Source organism: Bactrocera tryoni, chromosome 2 (genome assembly GCF_016617805.1).
Source record: "Bactrocera tryoni isolate S06 chromosome 2, CSIRO_BtryS06_freeze2, whole genome shotgun sequence".
NCBI classification, from domain to species: Eukaryota; Metazoa; Arthropoda; class Insecta; order Diptera; family Tephritidae; genus Bactrocera; species Bactrocera tryoni.
In genome coordinates, this window is record NC_052500.1 from 60,449,579 (window position 1) to 60,465,258 (window position 15,680).

The following is a 15,680-nucleotide window of genomic DNA, read 5'->3' on the forward strand; positions in this document are numbered from 1 at the left end:
ATCACTTTTGAAATCCCGTCTCGGGATCCCGAAATTTCGAGTCTATGTAAAACCTCCTCGATATCTTGAAGTTTTTGTGTGGCTTTTCACACGTGGTCAATTCGGGATCCCGAAACTATTTAAGTTTCTCAGAAAGAAAAAAAATGTTTTCTTTAACATCCACAATAGTCTTTTAAAAGTGATGCAAGGTTTCAATCACATTTTCGGTACTACATATAGACAACTCGGGATCCCGAAATTTTGAAAATGCTATCCATAGGATACAAAATTTGTTTTCTTTAATACTCACCACAGTTTTCCCAAAGTAAATAAAAAATACATATTTTACTGTTTCATACAACTAATTTACTTCGATTGAGTTTTATTCATTTCTAATATCAAGTTTATTCGTAAATTGATGCGTTTGTAATTACGTTAAATTTTTGGCATTCTATCATTAAGGAAAAGTAAAAATTAAAAAATTATTTTCGTTTCAATATCGCTGACAACTATCACAGAAAATACTTCTCGTATATTAAATCAGCAATTCTACTAAACGCAAATCATAAACACCCTGTGCGATTTCATATTTATTCATTTTATAATTATATAATATTATATTTAAGCTTTCACTACGAGTATTTAGCTATTTTTACAACGAACGCATTCCTACTACTACATTCATACATAGTAATAATTGATGTAATTATTAATATTATTATTGTTGTTATTGTAATAGAAAAATAATCGATAAAACGTTATGCATATTTATTTATCAGTAAAAAGCTTTAATTGCCGCCAAAGCGGGATGCTGGAAACGTTCACGCAATATAGACGAGCCCTTCATCTGTGAATTACCGTTCATTGTGCCGTTAGTATCGTGACTAATTGAACGACCGTAACCGATGAGTGAATGTTTCTTGAATGGTGTACGCTGTGGCGATTGATTAGCGCTCTCCGGATAGGGATTCTTATTTTGATCAAATAGAGCATTGTGACTATAACGATTAGCTTCCGATTTCAATGAACCCCAACGATTCTCCTCGTTGCGCATTTGCAAGATGCGTTCCTGTACGCTCAAATGTGAGCTATGGAGAGCATTTACTTGATTCAAATTATTTGTTAGATGAGTGATTTGCTTTGAGCGAAAACTGCCATTAAGCAAATTACCGTGTGATGAACGGACGACGCTCTCGTTGGCATCGCGTACGGGTGTACGAGTGATGATCTCACGATAGCTGGATGGACGTTGATTTGTGGACGGTGGCGTATCGAGACCGCTATCATGTGCCGAATGATCCAAATCGGTAACAGGAATTTTCGTGGTATTATTTGCATTATTGTAATTGTTATTGGTAGGCAGCATTGGTTGAACTGTAAGAGAGCGAGACAGAGCAACAAAAAGAAAGGGAAAAATTAAAAAAAAAACTTCCTCCACAATACCATTTCTAGCTTCATACTCACCAGAATGACGCAAATCGGTTGGTGCTCTCGGCTTGCGGTACAACCATTCGCCATCCACAACATTGCCATTCTCCAAATCATTGTCATTATTAGCCTTGCCACCTTGACCGTAGGCATGTGGGCGACGCAATTCGACTTTTTCATCGTCATCGGCCTCCTCATCAACTACTTGATTTGATGAGAAATCTTTATTAATGAATATGCGACGTGGCGAGTCGAAGGGTCCACCAATGCCGGGACAATTGGTGAATGAATTATTTTGCGAGGCATAACCATTTGAATAACGACTATGATTACCATTCTCGTTTTGACGTGAGTATGGTATTTTTTGTGGTGTCGAATGATTGGTTGAATAACCTGAGATGCGTTGATGATGATCGCTGCTCAAGGCGCTCAAGTCTGGTACCGAATCGGAGAAGAGGAACGGATTAGTGCCACTACTACCGAAACCGCAACCAGTAGCAATTTTATTACGTCCACCGATACCACTGCCGTTTGTCATGAGCCAGTCTTCCAAAGCACTTGAGTAACTGCTACCCAAACCGAAGTGCTGCGATTCCAAGGTGGAATGTGACACTGGTGCGGCAAGTGAGGCGCGCGAACGTGGACCCTGTGCGATTTTGAGTGCGTGGCGACGTTGCTTCGAGAAGAGGGTGCATTCCTGGCGATGAAACAATAAAATGTGGATTTGGTTTAATAAATTACGGAGTGATAAACGAGGGAGAGTATATAATTGTGGCCTCGATAGGTGAATTAAAATTCTTCAAGAGTTCTTAATTAAAAATCTGAAGACGGTTTACGATGATGAGTCAAATAATACCTGTAAGCTGGTATCACACCCACGACAGGACAATAGAACAATGCCGACGCAAGTACGAGCGGCCAAAAGACAAACCAAAAGTTTAGCTATCTGGACGACCTACCGCCTGAGGAGCGGTGTTTGTGGAGCATGTTTGGGAGGAGCGGGAAAGCTGCCTGCTTAAAATATTACCTGAGAAACTCCTAAGATGGCGAATTCCTAGAGGAGACAGTGAATTCTCTCTGAGAAGTGATAAGGGCAGCAACCCGAAACCATTTCCTACCTGTGAAATAAATAGAAATTAATTGAGTCTACTAGTCGCACTCTTTACTGGGAACTACAGGCTTAAGAAACTCCTGTGCAACATGGGCGTGGGTTCTTATGAAAACCGCCGATTCTGCGTGATGGAACCGGAATCTTCTGAGCACCTGATTCTAGACACAGAAATTTGTGAAAACAGGCTCAAATACCTTGGGCCCATTTTTGTGGATAGGGAACACACAACCTCAATAGCGCCTAGCTAGTTTTTGGAATTCATCAGAGTGCTATGCTTTTATGCGAATATATTTGGTAGAGAAGTAGACATAGTAGACATTAGGTTTGCATTGCGATGTCAACTACCGCAGAGAGACCACCAAACGCCGCGGAGTCGCGGGAATCGTATGCAATGCTTGCTAAACGCAACCTCAGTATCGCTTAGCAGAGCAACAGGCCAAGCTGGGAAACGAAATAGAGTGCAAATTACGTCTCAGGAGTCCCTGGAATCGAAGTTCCAAAAGCGGATTGAAGCAAAAGGGAATGGAGGGCAACACTCCGTTCTTAATTTCTCTAGATGGTGGGGACTTGCGCAAATATTTTGATGCCTTGATATGCATACTAATCACAGTAATATAACACAACTAGTCCGGGAAGACGTTACGATCGAAGGAGCTCATCGAGCTTCAGGAATAAATTTGGAAGAGATTTATAGGAGGTGTGAAAATCATGTCCCTTTCGATAAAGTCTATTTCAATTCAGGCCTCCAAACCGCATATTTTGGCTTAACAGGTTGATCATTGAAGAATATATATCAACTCACCTCTAACAACTCGAACCAATCTTCCAAGCCGTTATCGCAACGCAATAAAATCCGTCCCTCACGTCCCAACAGCAAACCGATTGCGCTATACGAGCGCCTATTAAGCCATTCAACCTTCTCCACATCGACCAGCTTCACCTGTAAACGAAAATAAAGATAAAATGAGTTCATTAAAATTCACCGCCTATTTATTATTGTTATTATTATTATTTTAGTTTCCCGGAGAAATGAAATGCCCGCACGCAATCAACTTTGGCCAGTATTTATGTTGCAAGTTGCGCTTTCGCACACGCATTGCAACCAGCCGCCGTTGCGCTTTTGATAATTGTGGGAGTTAAGTTATGACTGGTCTTTCATTATCTCATTCAGCGAGGGCTCGTTCATTCATTCGCTCTCACACTGCCATATTTACAGCCATTTAATAGCTGCGTTGGCCATTACATACGCGTTCATCTTCATTAGCGTAGCCGCGCCATAGTCTGCACAGTTTGCAGAGTTCGCTAATTCGCAAGTTTGCCGTTTGCAATTCACCGGTTGCTTGCCACTCTGGCGCTGTTCTTTCAACAGATTGGTTGTTTTTGTTATTTATAAGCACTTTTTTTCGTACCATCAACTGAATTTTTGCAATTTTGATTTATTGCTTTGCGCATGCGCAAATTGAAGTTTTCCCAACCCACTGCGAGCATTGCCAGCGTGTACACATGTGAAAACAAAGTATGTATAGGGTGGTTCAAATGCACAATTTAATTTTTATAAAAGAAAATTTCCATTGTGACAGTTGGATCCCGTCACCTTATGGCAACTTGGCAACTTAACTTGAGGATCTATATTCGAAAATCCAAGTTGCGTTGCTATGTTTTAGTCGGTGATTGCCACCACTTCGCAGGTTTGTATAAAGACCTTAAAAGCCTAGAAACTGATGGAAGAAATACACTAGGCGAGAGTGTAAGAATGAAACCTGGAGCATCAACTAGCCAACGAGCTTCGGCTTCCGAAATGAGTCTGGATTAAGCATCAGTCAGTTCTAATTGAGTTTAGTCAGAAATTATTCGCTTATAAAATCAGAGTGACTCAACAACTGAAGGCCGTTTTAATGGCTGCTTCTCAGTTTGAGACTTCTTCTTCTGAATCCAACGAGGTCGAAAGCTCAGCATTTAATAGTCTGTCCGAGGGGATTTTATGTGGTCGTGGATTATTCGCTATTGAAATCGAAGTGACTCATGAACTGAAGATATACAAATATTACTCTGACTATTATTTCTCAGTTTGGAGTTCGATATGGACGTGAATTTTGTGTGAAATTTATCCTATATGTGGAACAGTTATGTCAAAAGCTTCGCAACAAATAATTTACAAAGTTATTGAATTCCCCACAGTAAAGGTATGGCATGAATATGGAGCAGTAACATCAGAGGTCTAAGGTTTCATTGATGATAATGCTGAAAGCAATATTTCTAAAGACATTTGGAACATTTTCTCTGAACGGACATCCAAAATATTCTAAGCATATGAGATTTGATTGATGTACGGAGATTTTGTGAATAGTTCATCAGCTGTTTCGACTCTTAAGTCTGTGTGTGACTCATTCGTGTTAAAGGAAAAAAACCGTCTAAAATATCCAGGAACCTGAGTGAATAGATTACGATACTACAAGAAATACCAGTTGTTAGAATGGATATCAATATGGACCACCCATTATACATGTTTCAACGCGTCTCTCGTACCTGGCGTTTAATGCTTTCCGTTTCGGCCTCCTAATTGGAATTGCTGATGAAGTTACGCAGTTCGTAACGTTTTTGTTGCTGTTATTTTTTAACTTTTTCTGTTGCTTTGCTTTGCTCCGCTAATGATTGTGTAATATCTTGGGAAAAGCGCACACAAGAAAACAATACAATGACTTAGTTGTTTAGCTTGGCTTTGTTGCAGAGATGGGAAATATTGCACGTATGCTTAAGAAATTTTTAATGCATATTTATTTCCTGGAAAGACAGTAGTAGTTTGGGAAAATTAGCGGTTCAAGCTGTAAAAATAATGCCGGGCGCACTCTTGTTCGTGGTGCAATGGTCAGGTTTGGCTCAAGTGAGTCGTGATAGTGGAGTATTTTGAGAGCTTAAGGTCTAGTAGAATTACTAATAATTATACGCATGCTTAAATACTTCTATTAACATAAACATGAGGTTCCAGGTATTTTACAAGTCGGCAGATTGAAAGATTTTATGAAAAATATGTGAACTTGGAAAAGTTGTTGAGTTAAAAAAATATCGCTGGATATATTTTAGGACTTAATTTTTCTCTACTTTTAGCAATATATATAAAATATATTGAGAAATTTGAGAAATTTTCCCTGACTTCACCCCTTTATGCCATTAATCTTTTAAATAAATATTTCAGATTTATGAAATAAGTTGTGAAAAGGGTGTATAACGACATACTCGTATTCCTTCAATGTTCAAAGTATCTCTCTAGAGTCCGGAGTCGATGTATTCAAAAAATTTATCTGACTCTCTTTTGCTATGTTATTAGATGTATTAGTCAGGAACTAATTCGTTTAGATTTCCGACTTCAGCACTAGTGGCTTCTCTCAGACCTTTTGCGGTAGACAACCAGGTTTTTGTATTATCAAATAGTTGCATACTGAAATATAGGTAATCCTGCTAAAGTGGATAAATGAATCACCTACCGCCAAATCTAGACATCAATCAATAAATCTCATTATTTAAATGAAGTAAAAGTGAACTTCTCGTTTCAACTGGATTTCTAAGATCTGGTATCAAGATCTATATATATATCATTATTTTAATGTAGTACAGGAGAAAGAGTGTAAAAGTTCACCCAAGTGGCCAGAAACGATTCTTTTACATATGGCTCAAGCAGCTCACGACTTCCGGTCTTAGACCAAGTCTCCTGGGGGTAGCCAAAGAACATCCGTTTGAAAGCGAGCTAAGTGAGAAGGCGACCATCCCTCCCCAGGGTTGTGCGCTCGACTCTGAGCCAATAAAGAAGAAGAACATGCGAATTTTTCTTTCCAACTGGCTTTTGACCTTTAAAGTATTTTTTCAATATAAACAGCTGATCAAATGTTAAGCTCTGATGTAAAGGTTTAGGTTTAAGAAGATCTTCAAACAGCTATCGACATTTTTTAGAACTAATTTTATGAAAAAGCTGCTATTCATCTATGTTATGCACCGAGAACAATAAGTTAGTTTTTGGTAGAATCGGAATCCAACTGCAATTATGGACACAAAAATTAAGCATTCCAGTTTCTCAGACAATCGTGTTCAGGTAGTCGTTACAGATCGCTATTTTAACAAAGGTCAGAAAATTCCTCAATATTTTTTTCAGTACTTTCAAATTGCTATGTAAGGATAAAGTAGATTCGACTGATCTCGTAGATCCTTAGATGTCTCATAGAAGATTTATGTAATACTTAAAGCTTCTCCATGGAGGAGGGTCTTTACTACAAATAGTTACTTTCCTTTGCGTCTTTTAAAGGCGAAACTTCTATTAACAAAAGTTCTCTATAATCTTATAATCTCAAAAGCACACTTGTCGTATTTAAAAATTAAAATCGGTTGTCATAGAGTCAGCTAAATAGTGTCACATGGGTATTGAGTTTCCATAATTACTGCACTTAGCCTATCTGTGACAATTTCCTGCAGCATAATTTTCAAAATGACGCGAATTTTAGTTTTTATTTTTATCGCCATTTTCCCACCGCCAAACATCCGAGTTACATATATACAACACGAGTATAATTCGAATACGCTGCCTCATTTGTGTATCTGACTAATTGCTGATTTCCCCTGTGGCCGCATTAGAAGACTAACAATCAATAGCGACAACAACAACAACAACAGCAACAGCAACTTTAACATTGCACCAGTCCACTTGACAGACTGTCAATCGGCATATGTTTCGAATGAGTGGTTGAGTTGCTGATTGAGAACTGCAGTTTAGGCTTTGACGTTATGTTGCTTTATGTGAATGTGTCGGTATGTTAGCAATGCTTCAAATGCAGTTGGCATGTTGCTCGAAGTGTCGACATTCAGTGAAATTGTGGGGTGTGAGAATCAAATTGCTGCGGGACTGCTGATTATTTGTATTTCATTGCGACTAATGATTGAAAGTAAGAGAAGTGATTTTTTTGGGTTTTGAAAATTTTGAAATGCATAGCTAACTTTTGTAGCACTAATAATATTAACGGAAATTTTAAAGTATATAAAATAAATTTAACTTTTATAAAATTATATGTTATATAAAATTTAAAAATTTTGAAAATTTGCAAAGCCATGAATAGAAATTGGAATTAAAAAAAATATAATAATAAATAAATAATATTTTTGACCCAATATTTTTTATTTAAATATACGGAAATTTAAATATATAGGTATATATAAGTTTGAACAAATTTTGAAAAATTAAGAAAAAAACATTTGAAGAGGTTTTGGAAATGTATAAGCGTCATGAAATGAAATTAAAAATTCTTAAATAGGTTTGTTAATAAAATTTTCTGACTTGAATAAATTCTGTTTCAGTAATATTTTATAAAATGGAAAACTTTAAAAATAAATCAAATAAAAAAATGTAATAAAATTTTTTTTGCAAAGTTTTGTAAATAATATTTCAGGATATTGAAAATTTTTAACATAAGAGTCAAGTTTTAAAATTTATATATTTTTAAATAAAATTTTGAACAATATTTATTTTTCAAACAAATTTCTGTTGTTTGAAATTGATAATTAAAAAAAATAAATTTATTGAAAAACGAGGTAAAATTTGTTTAAAAATTTTGAAAATAGTATTTCAGAATTATGAAAATCAGTAAGCGCCATGAACTGAAATTAAAAATTAATAAAGAAAGCTTTTGATAAAATTTTCTTATTTAAAAGATTTCGGTTTGAATAATATTTTTTTAAATTCCAAAATTTTAAAAGTATTTTAAATACTTTTTAGGTAAAATTTAATTTTTTCTTCAAACAAATTTTGAAAATATCGTAAATAAATGTATTGAAAACTGAGATTAAATGTATTTAAAAAGTTTTGAAACTATTACTTCAGAATTTTGAGGGCCATTAATTGAAATTAAATTTTTTTTCGATGAAAATTTCTGTTTAAAATAAATTTTTTTTAGATCGAAAATATTACGAATAAATAAAATCATTTTTATACTCCATTTATTAAGACAAACTTAAAAATAATATTTCAGAATTTTTAAAACCTATGAGAATCATAAACTGAAGCTCAAAAAAACGAAATAATTTGTTTCTCTTTTTGTTTAATAAATTTTGCTTCGAAAAACCTTCCTCTAATCATATTTTTTTTATATTAAAATTTAAAAAAAACAAGTAAAGTTTAAGTGCTAAAAAATTTTTAAAATAATTTTTCAAAACTTTTAAAATCCAAAAATTATAAACTGATATTCGAAGTTTTTAATACAAATTTCTTTTTTTGTAGTATATTTGAAATTCTTTAAAAATAAATAAAATTTATGTGTTAAGAAAATTGTTAAAATAATTTGTCTGTCTAAGAGAGAGATTCTTAAAAAAAAAGTTATGCATTAAAAAAATTTCAGATGTTGATCAGAGTTTTCAGATGTTTTAAAATTTCTAGGAGTGAAATTCATTAAAAATATAAAAAATGTATGCATTTTAAATATAGAAGTGTCTAAAAAGAAATAGTATTACAAAAAAAAAAACATAATTAAAATAATATTTTTTTTTATTCAAGGATAATGTTTCATTTTGTATTAAAAACACAATATTTTCATAAAAATAAATAATTATTTTTTTTTTTTATGCTCATTGCCGAAAATATATTTTATCAAGATAAAAATATGAAAAAATTTTCTAAGAAATTTTCATTTCAAAAGTGTTTTCTATAATAAAATGTTGACTTGTTTTCATTTCCATACAAATAAATTACTGGTTTCTTTCAAAAAAAAAATCGAATTAAAAAAATAATTTTTTTCAAAAAAAAAATTCAAACAAATATGCAAAAATTTACTAAGAAATTTTCATTCCCGAAAATGTTTTCTAATCAAAAAGTTTAGCTTTTTTTCTAAAATTCAAAATTTAATAAACGTTTCCAATATCACCATTCTAAAAATAAGAAATTTTCTCATTGCCTATTTCTAGTTAAATATTATGAATGAAAAGCAGATATCCATAAAGTCTCCAAGTTTTTGCTAGCATATTAATATTATAGCTTTATGAGTAATGAAATGCATGGAAATTTAGTATTGCGTCGATATGCAATAAAAAGTTATACTTGGAAAAGCGCCAATTGTTGGATAATTAAGTACATACACTCATATCCACCAACATCATGCACATACATACTTTATGCACATACTGTATACAGATATTTCATTTAAACATTTACTTCACCATAAAAATTTGTTTGCATTTGATCTAATTTTGCAAATTGTGCAATTAATTCTTGAAAGTATTTTTTTGCTATTTTGCGTGGGAAAATATGAATGTTTATTTCAAATTTTTTTAGAACTTTTAATTAATTTGTTTATAATCTGATGGCAATGAGAGCGGTATATATAAAAATTTGTGCGAATTAGTATTTGCTTGGGTTTGTGGATTTAATATTTAATCTTTTTGGTTATGTTTATTTCTTTAGTAATATATTTTTGTTTAATTTCATATTAATATTTTGGCAGTAAAGGTTGGAATAATTATTAAAAACTTTGTAAAAACAAATTTATAATGTTGATTTTTTTTGAAAAATTTGGTGGAAAACTACGAGGCTTATAGTGATTTGTCTGCAAACTGCTAGATAAATGTAATAAGGAAATCGAGTAGAACAGAAATGCTTTTAAAAACCAACAACTCCCAAAACTATCACGAAATATATCTGTGAAATTGAGTATCAATACTCTTCCAATAACCTCAAAATATAAGAAAATATCACGGAATTGGGTAATAACCATTAAATTGAATGATCTTCTTGAAGACGAAACAACATATGGAGCACAAACTGCTCTTAGAAAGTGATAATTAGTTTCTGGTAGTTTAGAACTTTCAGGTGCAACACCATAGAATCATAGACCATCTTAAATTCTCTAAATTTAGCGACTTTTTTAAAAACGAAATATCGTTATATGTTATATGCTCTTTGACGGAAATAATTAGTTTCTGGTAGTTTAGAACTTTCAGGTATAATACCCTACGAGAGTTTCTTGAAGATCGAAGCAAGTTATCAAAACCAAGGATAACATTAAAAATATAACGTAAGAAATCTTGTATATATTTTGTGCTTATTGAATTCTATTGAAACCATTGAGTGTCTCAGTGTACTCTCAGTTCATTTTTTCAAAAACTGTTATAATTAAGTAAATCAGTGTAACAAATCCTGTTAGCCAGCACGAACAAAATGGAAGTATTTTCATAACACTTTCTTGCTGCTAACATTTTAAGTTGAATGACTCTCTTATGAATAAACCTATAATTTTTGATTACTACGATACCTAGATTTAGTGTTAGCCTAAACACAATTCTGATGATACCGATTCTTATACCCTGAACAGGGTTTGGGTCAATCGAACAATTATAGAATACAGCTGTACAAACTGGCCTATAACTCAAATTCTTGTATGAAATGCTTTTCTATTCGACAAGGTAACTTAACAAAATTGAGCATGTGCTATTGTCAAAGGAAGAGGTGAGTGATGACGGTTTAGCAAGCACCGAATACTTGATCCCACTTTTTACCTGGGAATGAAGTTTCAAGGCAAACATAGATAGAGAATATTAGCTGAAAACCTTTTATATTTATACGGATGGCTCGAAAATGGAGGATGGAGTTGGTGTGGAGATATACTGTTCAGAGTTCGGCATAAGACAGCCTTTTAAGTTGCTCGACTGCACTATATTTGGATGATGGATAATTTTGCATTTGTTCCGCAATTGCACGGCTACGTTTAAGCAGCTAAGGGCCCCACGGTGTGAGACAGTCCAAGAGGTATCGAAAATGAGGTCACATAGTATATTGTAATTTGCGTCAAGCACAGGCATCCTTGAGGATGACTACTCCTCATTGACTTCGTAACTGAACTTCATTTGGTTTCGCAGGGAACCAAAACTGGTCTATACGTGGCTCATTAGCCTACCAGACTCACCTAAACTTACTTAACTTAGATTATTGTTCAAGTCAAAGAAAAATCCTAAAAATTACTTAAGCAGGTCAAATTCAAAAGAATATTCAATAATTTGTCGGTATTTTATGACTCTAGTATGGTCCTATGGAGGTTATCATCAACTACGCTTGTTAGGCAAATTGTGAATCGCTCGACTTTGAATTACTCTAATTCGTTTTAGTTGCTGCGCCCCGAAGTGATGCCTTCATTTCCACGGAAGAATACCGAGCATACTCTCCTGAGGTATCTACTGCCATTAAGTATGAAGTTGTTAGATGGAAAATTCTGCTAATGGTTCTTAATGGCATAAGCAATATATAATAATAGGATAGCGAGCGAGAGAGAGAGAGAGAAATAGAGAAGTGCAAGATAGAGTGAGGATTGACCACAAATTGCTGAAAATATTTACCCTAATTACGGCTAAATTAGAGAAACTTTCGAAAAACTCAGCAGATTTCTTCACAACACAATGCATACGCACACACATAAAGATGAAAAAGCATACACATGCGAATTGCCCGAAGGCGTTAACTCAACTTTTTCGTAGAGGTCATTTTTATTGCGAACTAAAGTAATTTGTGTGATAATAACTTTAAGCTTGAACTGTACACAAACAACTGTGTAAATGTAAGTATGTTTTTGGTACATATGTATGTAAATATGTACATATGTAGTTATATTTGTGTGTACTTATGTGTTAGTGTGCGTTCGAACAAAAAACATTTGCTTTACTTCACAATTTAGTTATTACTTTTTTCGCATGAGTCTTTATCATTGTTGTTGTTGTTGTTTTTTCGACTTTCTAAACATTGCATTACGAAGTTGCGAACATTAACGTCGAACGCGAGATAAGAAAACAATTCAAGTTATGGGCAACTAATGTATAATAGCAGAAGTAATAGAGAAATTCGAAGGCGAAGCCAGTCAACATATTATTTATATACATACACACATTGCCACATCTATTTTAGTTATGTGCGCATCACTTTGTGCGTCATTTAGCTGCCGCGAGGCCAAGTTTAGCTCAGCCACGCGCTTGCGGTCAAAAGTCACGGTGGAAAGTCGTCGGCTAGCCATTAGGCCATGGAAAATTGCAATTTCACTGTTTTGTTATGTATGTGGCTTTATTTAAATTTTTTCCAGGTAAATTTGGATTACAAAACCTTATTAATTATTCAGCATTGGTAAAAACACACAACAGTTCATTTTCCAAACACAGCTGGATGATACAGGCTGTTTTTTCTCATGACTGAGGCGAAGACGAAGGCATAGATTTACGGTTTAAAAATTGAGTCTAAAATAACGCTTTTTTTCAAAACGACGCTACAAAAGTCAGGCAGGGACAGCAAACGATGCCATATTTTTCCCGTTCTTTTGACATTTATCTTCAGTAAGGTTGCCATTTCATACTGGAAAGATACATATATGATCCAACAATAAGTCGAAATTATTAAAATTTACTATCGAAATTCGGACTCAATTGCCTCAACTTTAAGAGCGCTACGTACAATTTATGGTCATCATAATCGTCCTATCAGATCAACAATTGAGAGTCTAGTGGAAAAAATTGAATCCACAGACACAGTAGAAAATGTCCCGTGCCAAAGAGACAAAGAAGTGCCCGTGGTGTTGAGAATATTGTTGCCGCTAGCGCATCAATTGAGACCAAAGGACCCAAATCAATCTCTCACACGTCGTTCTCAAGCGTTATGCATCTTTGTGACGTCGTTGTGACGAATTTTGCGAAAAGATCTTGGTCCACATCCTTAAAATTGATGCTAGAACTAAAGCCGCTTAACCACCAGAATTGTCATATGTTCGTGCATTGAGCTGAGCAACAACTTCAAAATGATCCGGATTTTCATCGAAAAATTATCTTCAACGATGAGCCTCATTTCTAGTTGAATGGCTTCGTCAATAAGCAAAATATGCGTTATTGCTCTGGCAGAAATCCACACGTACTCCATGAGTCACCATTTCATCCCGAAAAAATTTCGGTTTTGTACGATTAATGGGGCGGCGGCGTCATTGGGCCGTACTTTTTCTGTGATGATTAAGACCGGCACTTATGTAACTGTGAATGGGAATCGCTACCGTTCAATGTTAACCGAACATTTTTTGGCTCGAATTTGATGATATGGACTTGGGCAATATGTGGTTCCAATAAGAAAGCGAATGTCAAAATCGATTTATTGAAAACGAAGTTCGGCGAACGTAATATCTCATGAAATGGCCCAGTCAATTGGCCGCCTCAGTCGTGGGATTTGACGTCGTTAGCTATTTCCTGTGTGGTTACGTCAAGTCTATGGTCTATGCCAACAAACCAGCGACGTTTGATGAACTTCGTACGAATATCGAACGTGAAATTGCAGCTGGCTCTAGAATTTTGTATTATCAAAGTTTCAATTACTCTGAAGTAGATTTATGATTTTAATTTTTTGCTGAGAACTAACAGATTTTTTGTTGGTAATAGTACGGCTAATACTATGATAAAGCCATTCTCTTATCGAACTTCCCTCGTTTTATTGTTTAGTACTAGCAATATTTAATTAGCATGCCAAGTAATAAAACACTTTTAATGCTGCGCCTTACCATCTCACATTAAATTTATACCAATAGCTTTTAAAAAATACAGAAAAAATACCGTGCACATCTGTGCCACAACAATAACTCAAATCCGAAACATTAAATGATTAATTATATTTCTTATTCATAGCCTTTTAATTCGGACAACAGCGAAAGCGCTTGGCTGCCCGTAAATAAATTACTTTAATACCAAAATATTATTTCCCAATAAAAGTAGAATTAAGTGGTTGCCACGAAATATTTTCGTAAAATAATTTAATTATATTATTATATTGATGAAGAAGAAAAGAGTTATAATTGTTGGCAACAGAAGAAAAGCATTAGTCACTTGGTCCATTGGCTCAGCGAACGCTTTAGGGCAAATTATTTCGAGAGAATATTGTTTGCCGGGCGTGGAAGCACGCAGCGGCGCAGCTATTTGTTAACAAGCTGGTTATTGCCACCAATTTGATGTTTTTGTTACTTACGAAAATATTTTATAAATATTTGCCATTTTTCGTTTACTTTTTGTACGGAACAACTGCTTTATTTTTATTTATAGTATTGATTGATAGATTGACGTATAATTTGAACTGCAAAAATTTTGGACTTTTTCTGATATGCGAAAAACGAATGATATGCTAAGAATGGGCGATTAAGTGTAGTATATGAAAAAAAGATTTGGTTTTATATTTCACGAAGAAAATTTCGCTCAATTAAAGCGTACTTAAAATTTCATGTTTGTTTCTCAGAAAAAAATTTCCATAGAAGAATTGTTATACACTTCCAGCGGGTGCCGAAAGACAGTCAGATAAAACTATATGAAAATCTCATCTTCATTTAAAGACTCGCATAAAAGAGAGAGAGTTTAAATGAAGGGTTAAGAGGGCACGTTTCCAAGAAGAGAATGATAGATTCTGCGCTATCGCTGATTGAATTTTATTTCTTGTAGTTTTTCTGTTATTGAAAGTTTTCAAAGAAAAATATTTTGACGGTTCAATCATTATCCAATATCAGCATCTTGCACTGAAATACAACTCTGTTGAGTTGACGTACTATATGCCCAAAAATGCATGATTCAAGTTAGTCAGATGTCTGATTAGTGTATACTCAAGAGAAACTAGACAAAATCTAAAAAGAAATATTTATATGGTAGACAAAATCTAAAAGAGAATCTAGAAATAAATAAATATTTTTTTTAAATTTTTTTTGGGTAAACATACACAGTATTTTTCCTTTACGAAAGACTTCCATTACGTTTTGTGAGTGTTTCAATGTACGTTTCAATCATTGAACCTTAGTATGTGCCATTTAATTTCCGTGCCTTCGCACTTTTATGTAACGCAAGGGGCTACTGCTAAACCATAAGATAGATAGAGGTATGACAAAACACCTCCGTAGTTCAGTATAAGAGTTTTTCTTATTCAGAAGGTAATAAAACATATATAATATAATGGATAAAAACTCATAAGATGAAGCCAAAAACACTTTTGATACCACAAAAAAATCTCTTGTTACCATTCATTTAAAATGCCACTAGTTAGTTTGAAGATAGCTTTTGTAGTTCTGATGCAGCTTCGCAACGAGAAAATAGAAAACGGATTTCCCAAATACTTAGTTGAATTGGCGAGGGATATGCTTACTCCAAT

General features: G+C 34.1%; 1 protein-coding gene across 2 annotated transcripts in view; it reads right to left on the reverse strand.

The window, feature by feature from the left end:
• Positions 1 to 322: 322 nt before the first annotated feature.
• The window catches only part of LOC120767673, a 160,190-nt gene continuing 144,832 nt past the window's right edge, over positions 323 to 15,680 (reverse strand). For both annotated transcript variants that reach the window (XM_040093846.1, XM_040093847.1), the window contains 3 exons: positions 3,321 to 3,458; positions 1,444 to 2,104; positions 323 to 1,353 (listed from right to left, as the gene is read on the reverse strand). In XM_040093846.1, the coding sequence (XP_039949780.1) occupies positions 755 to 1,353; positions 1,444 to 2,104; positions 3,321 to 3,458 (1,398 nt within the window). In that variant the 3' untranslated portion in view covers positions 323 to 754. The remainder of the gene's footprint in view (positions 1,354 to 1,443; positions 2,105 to 3,320; positions 3,459 to 15,680) is intronic.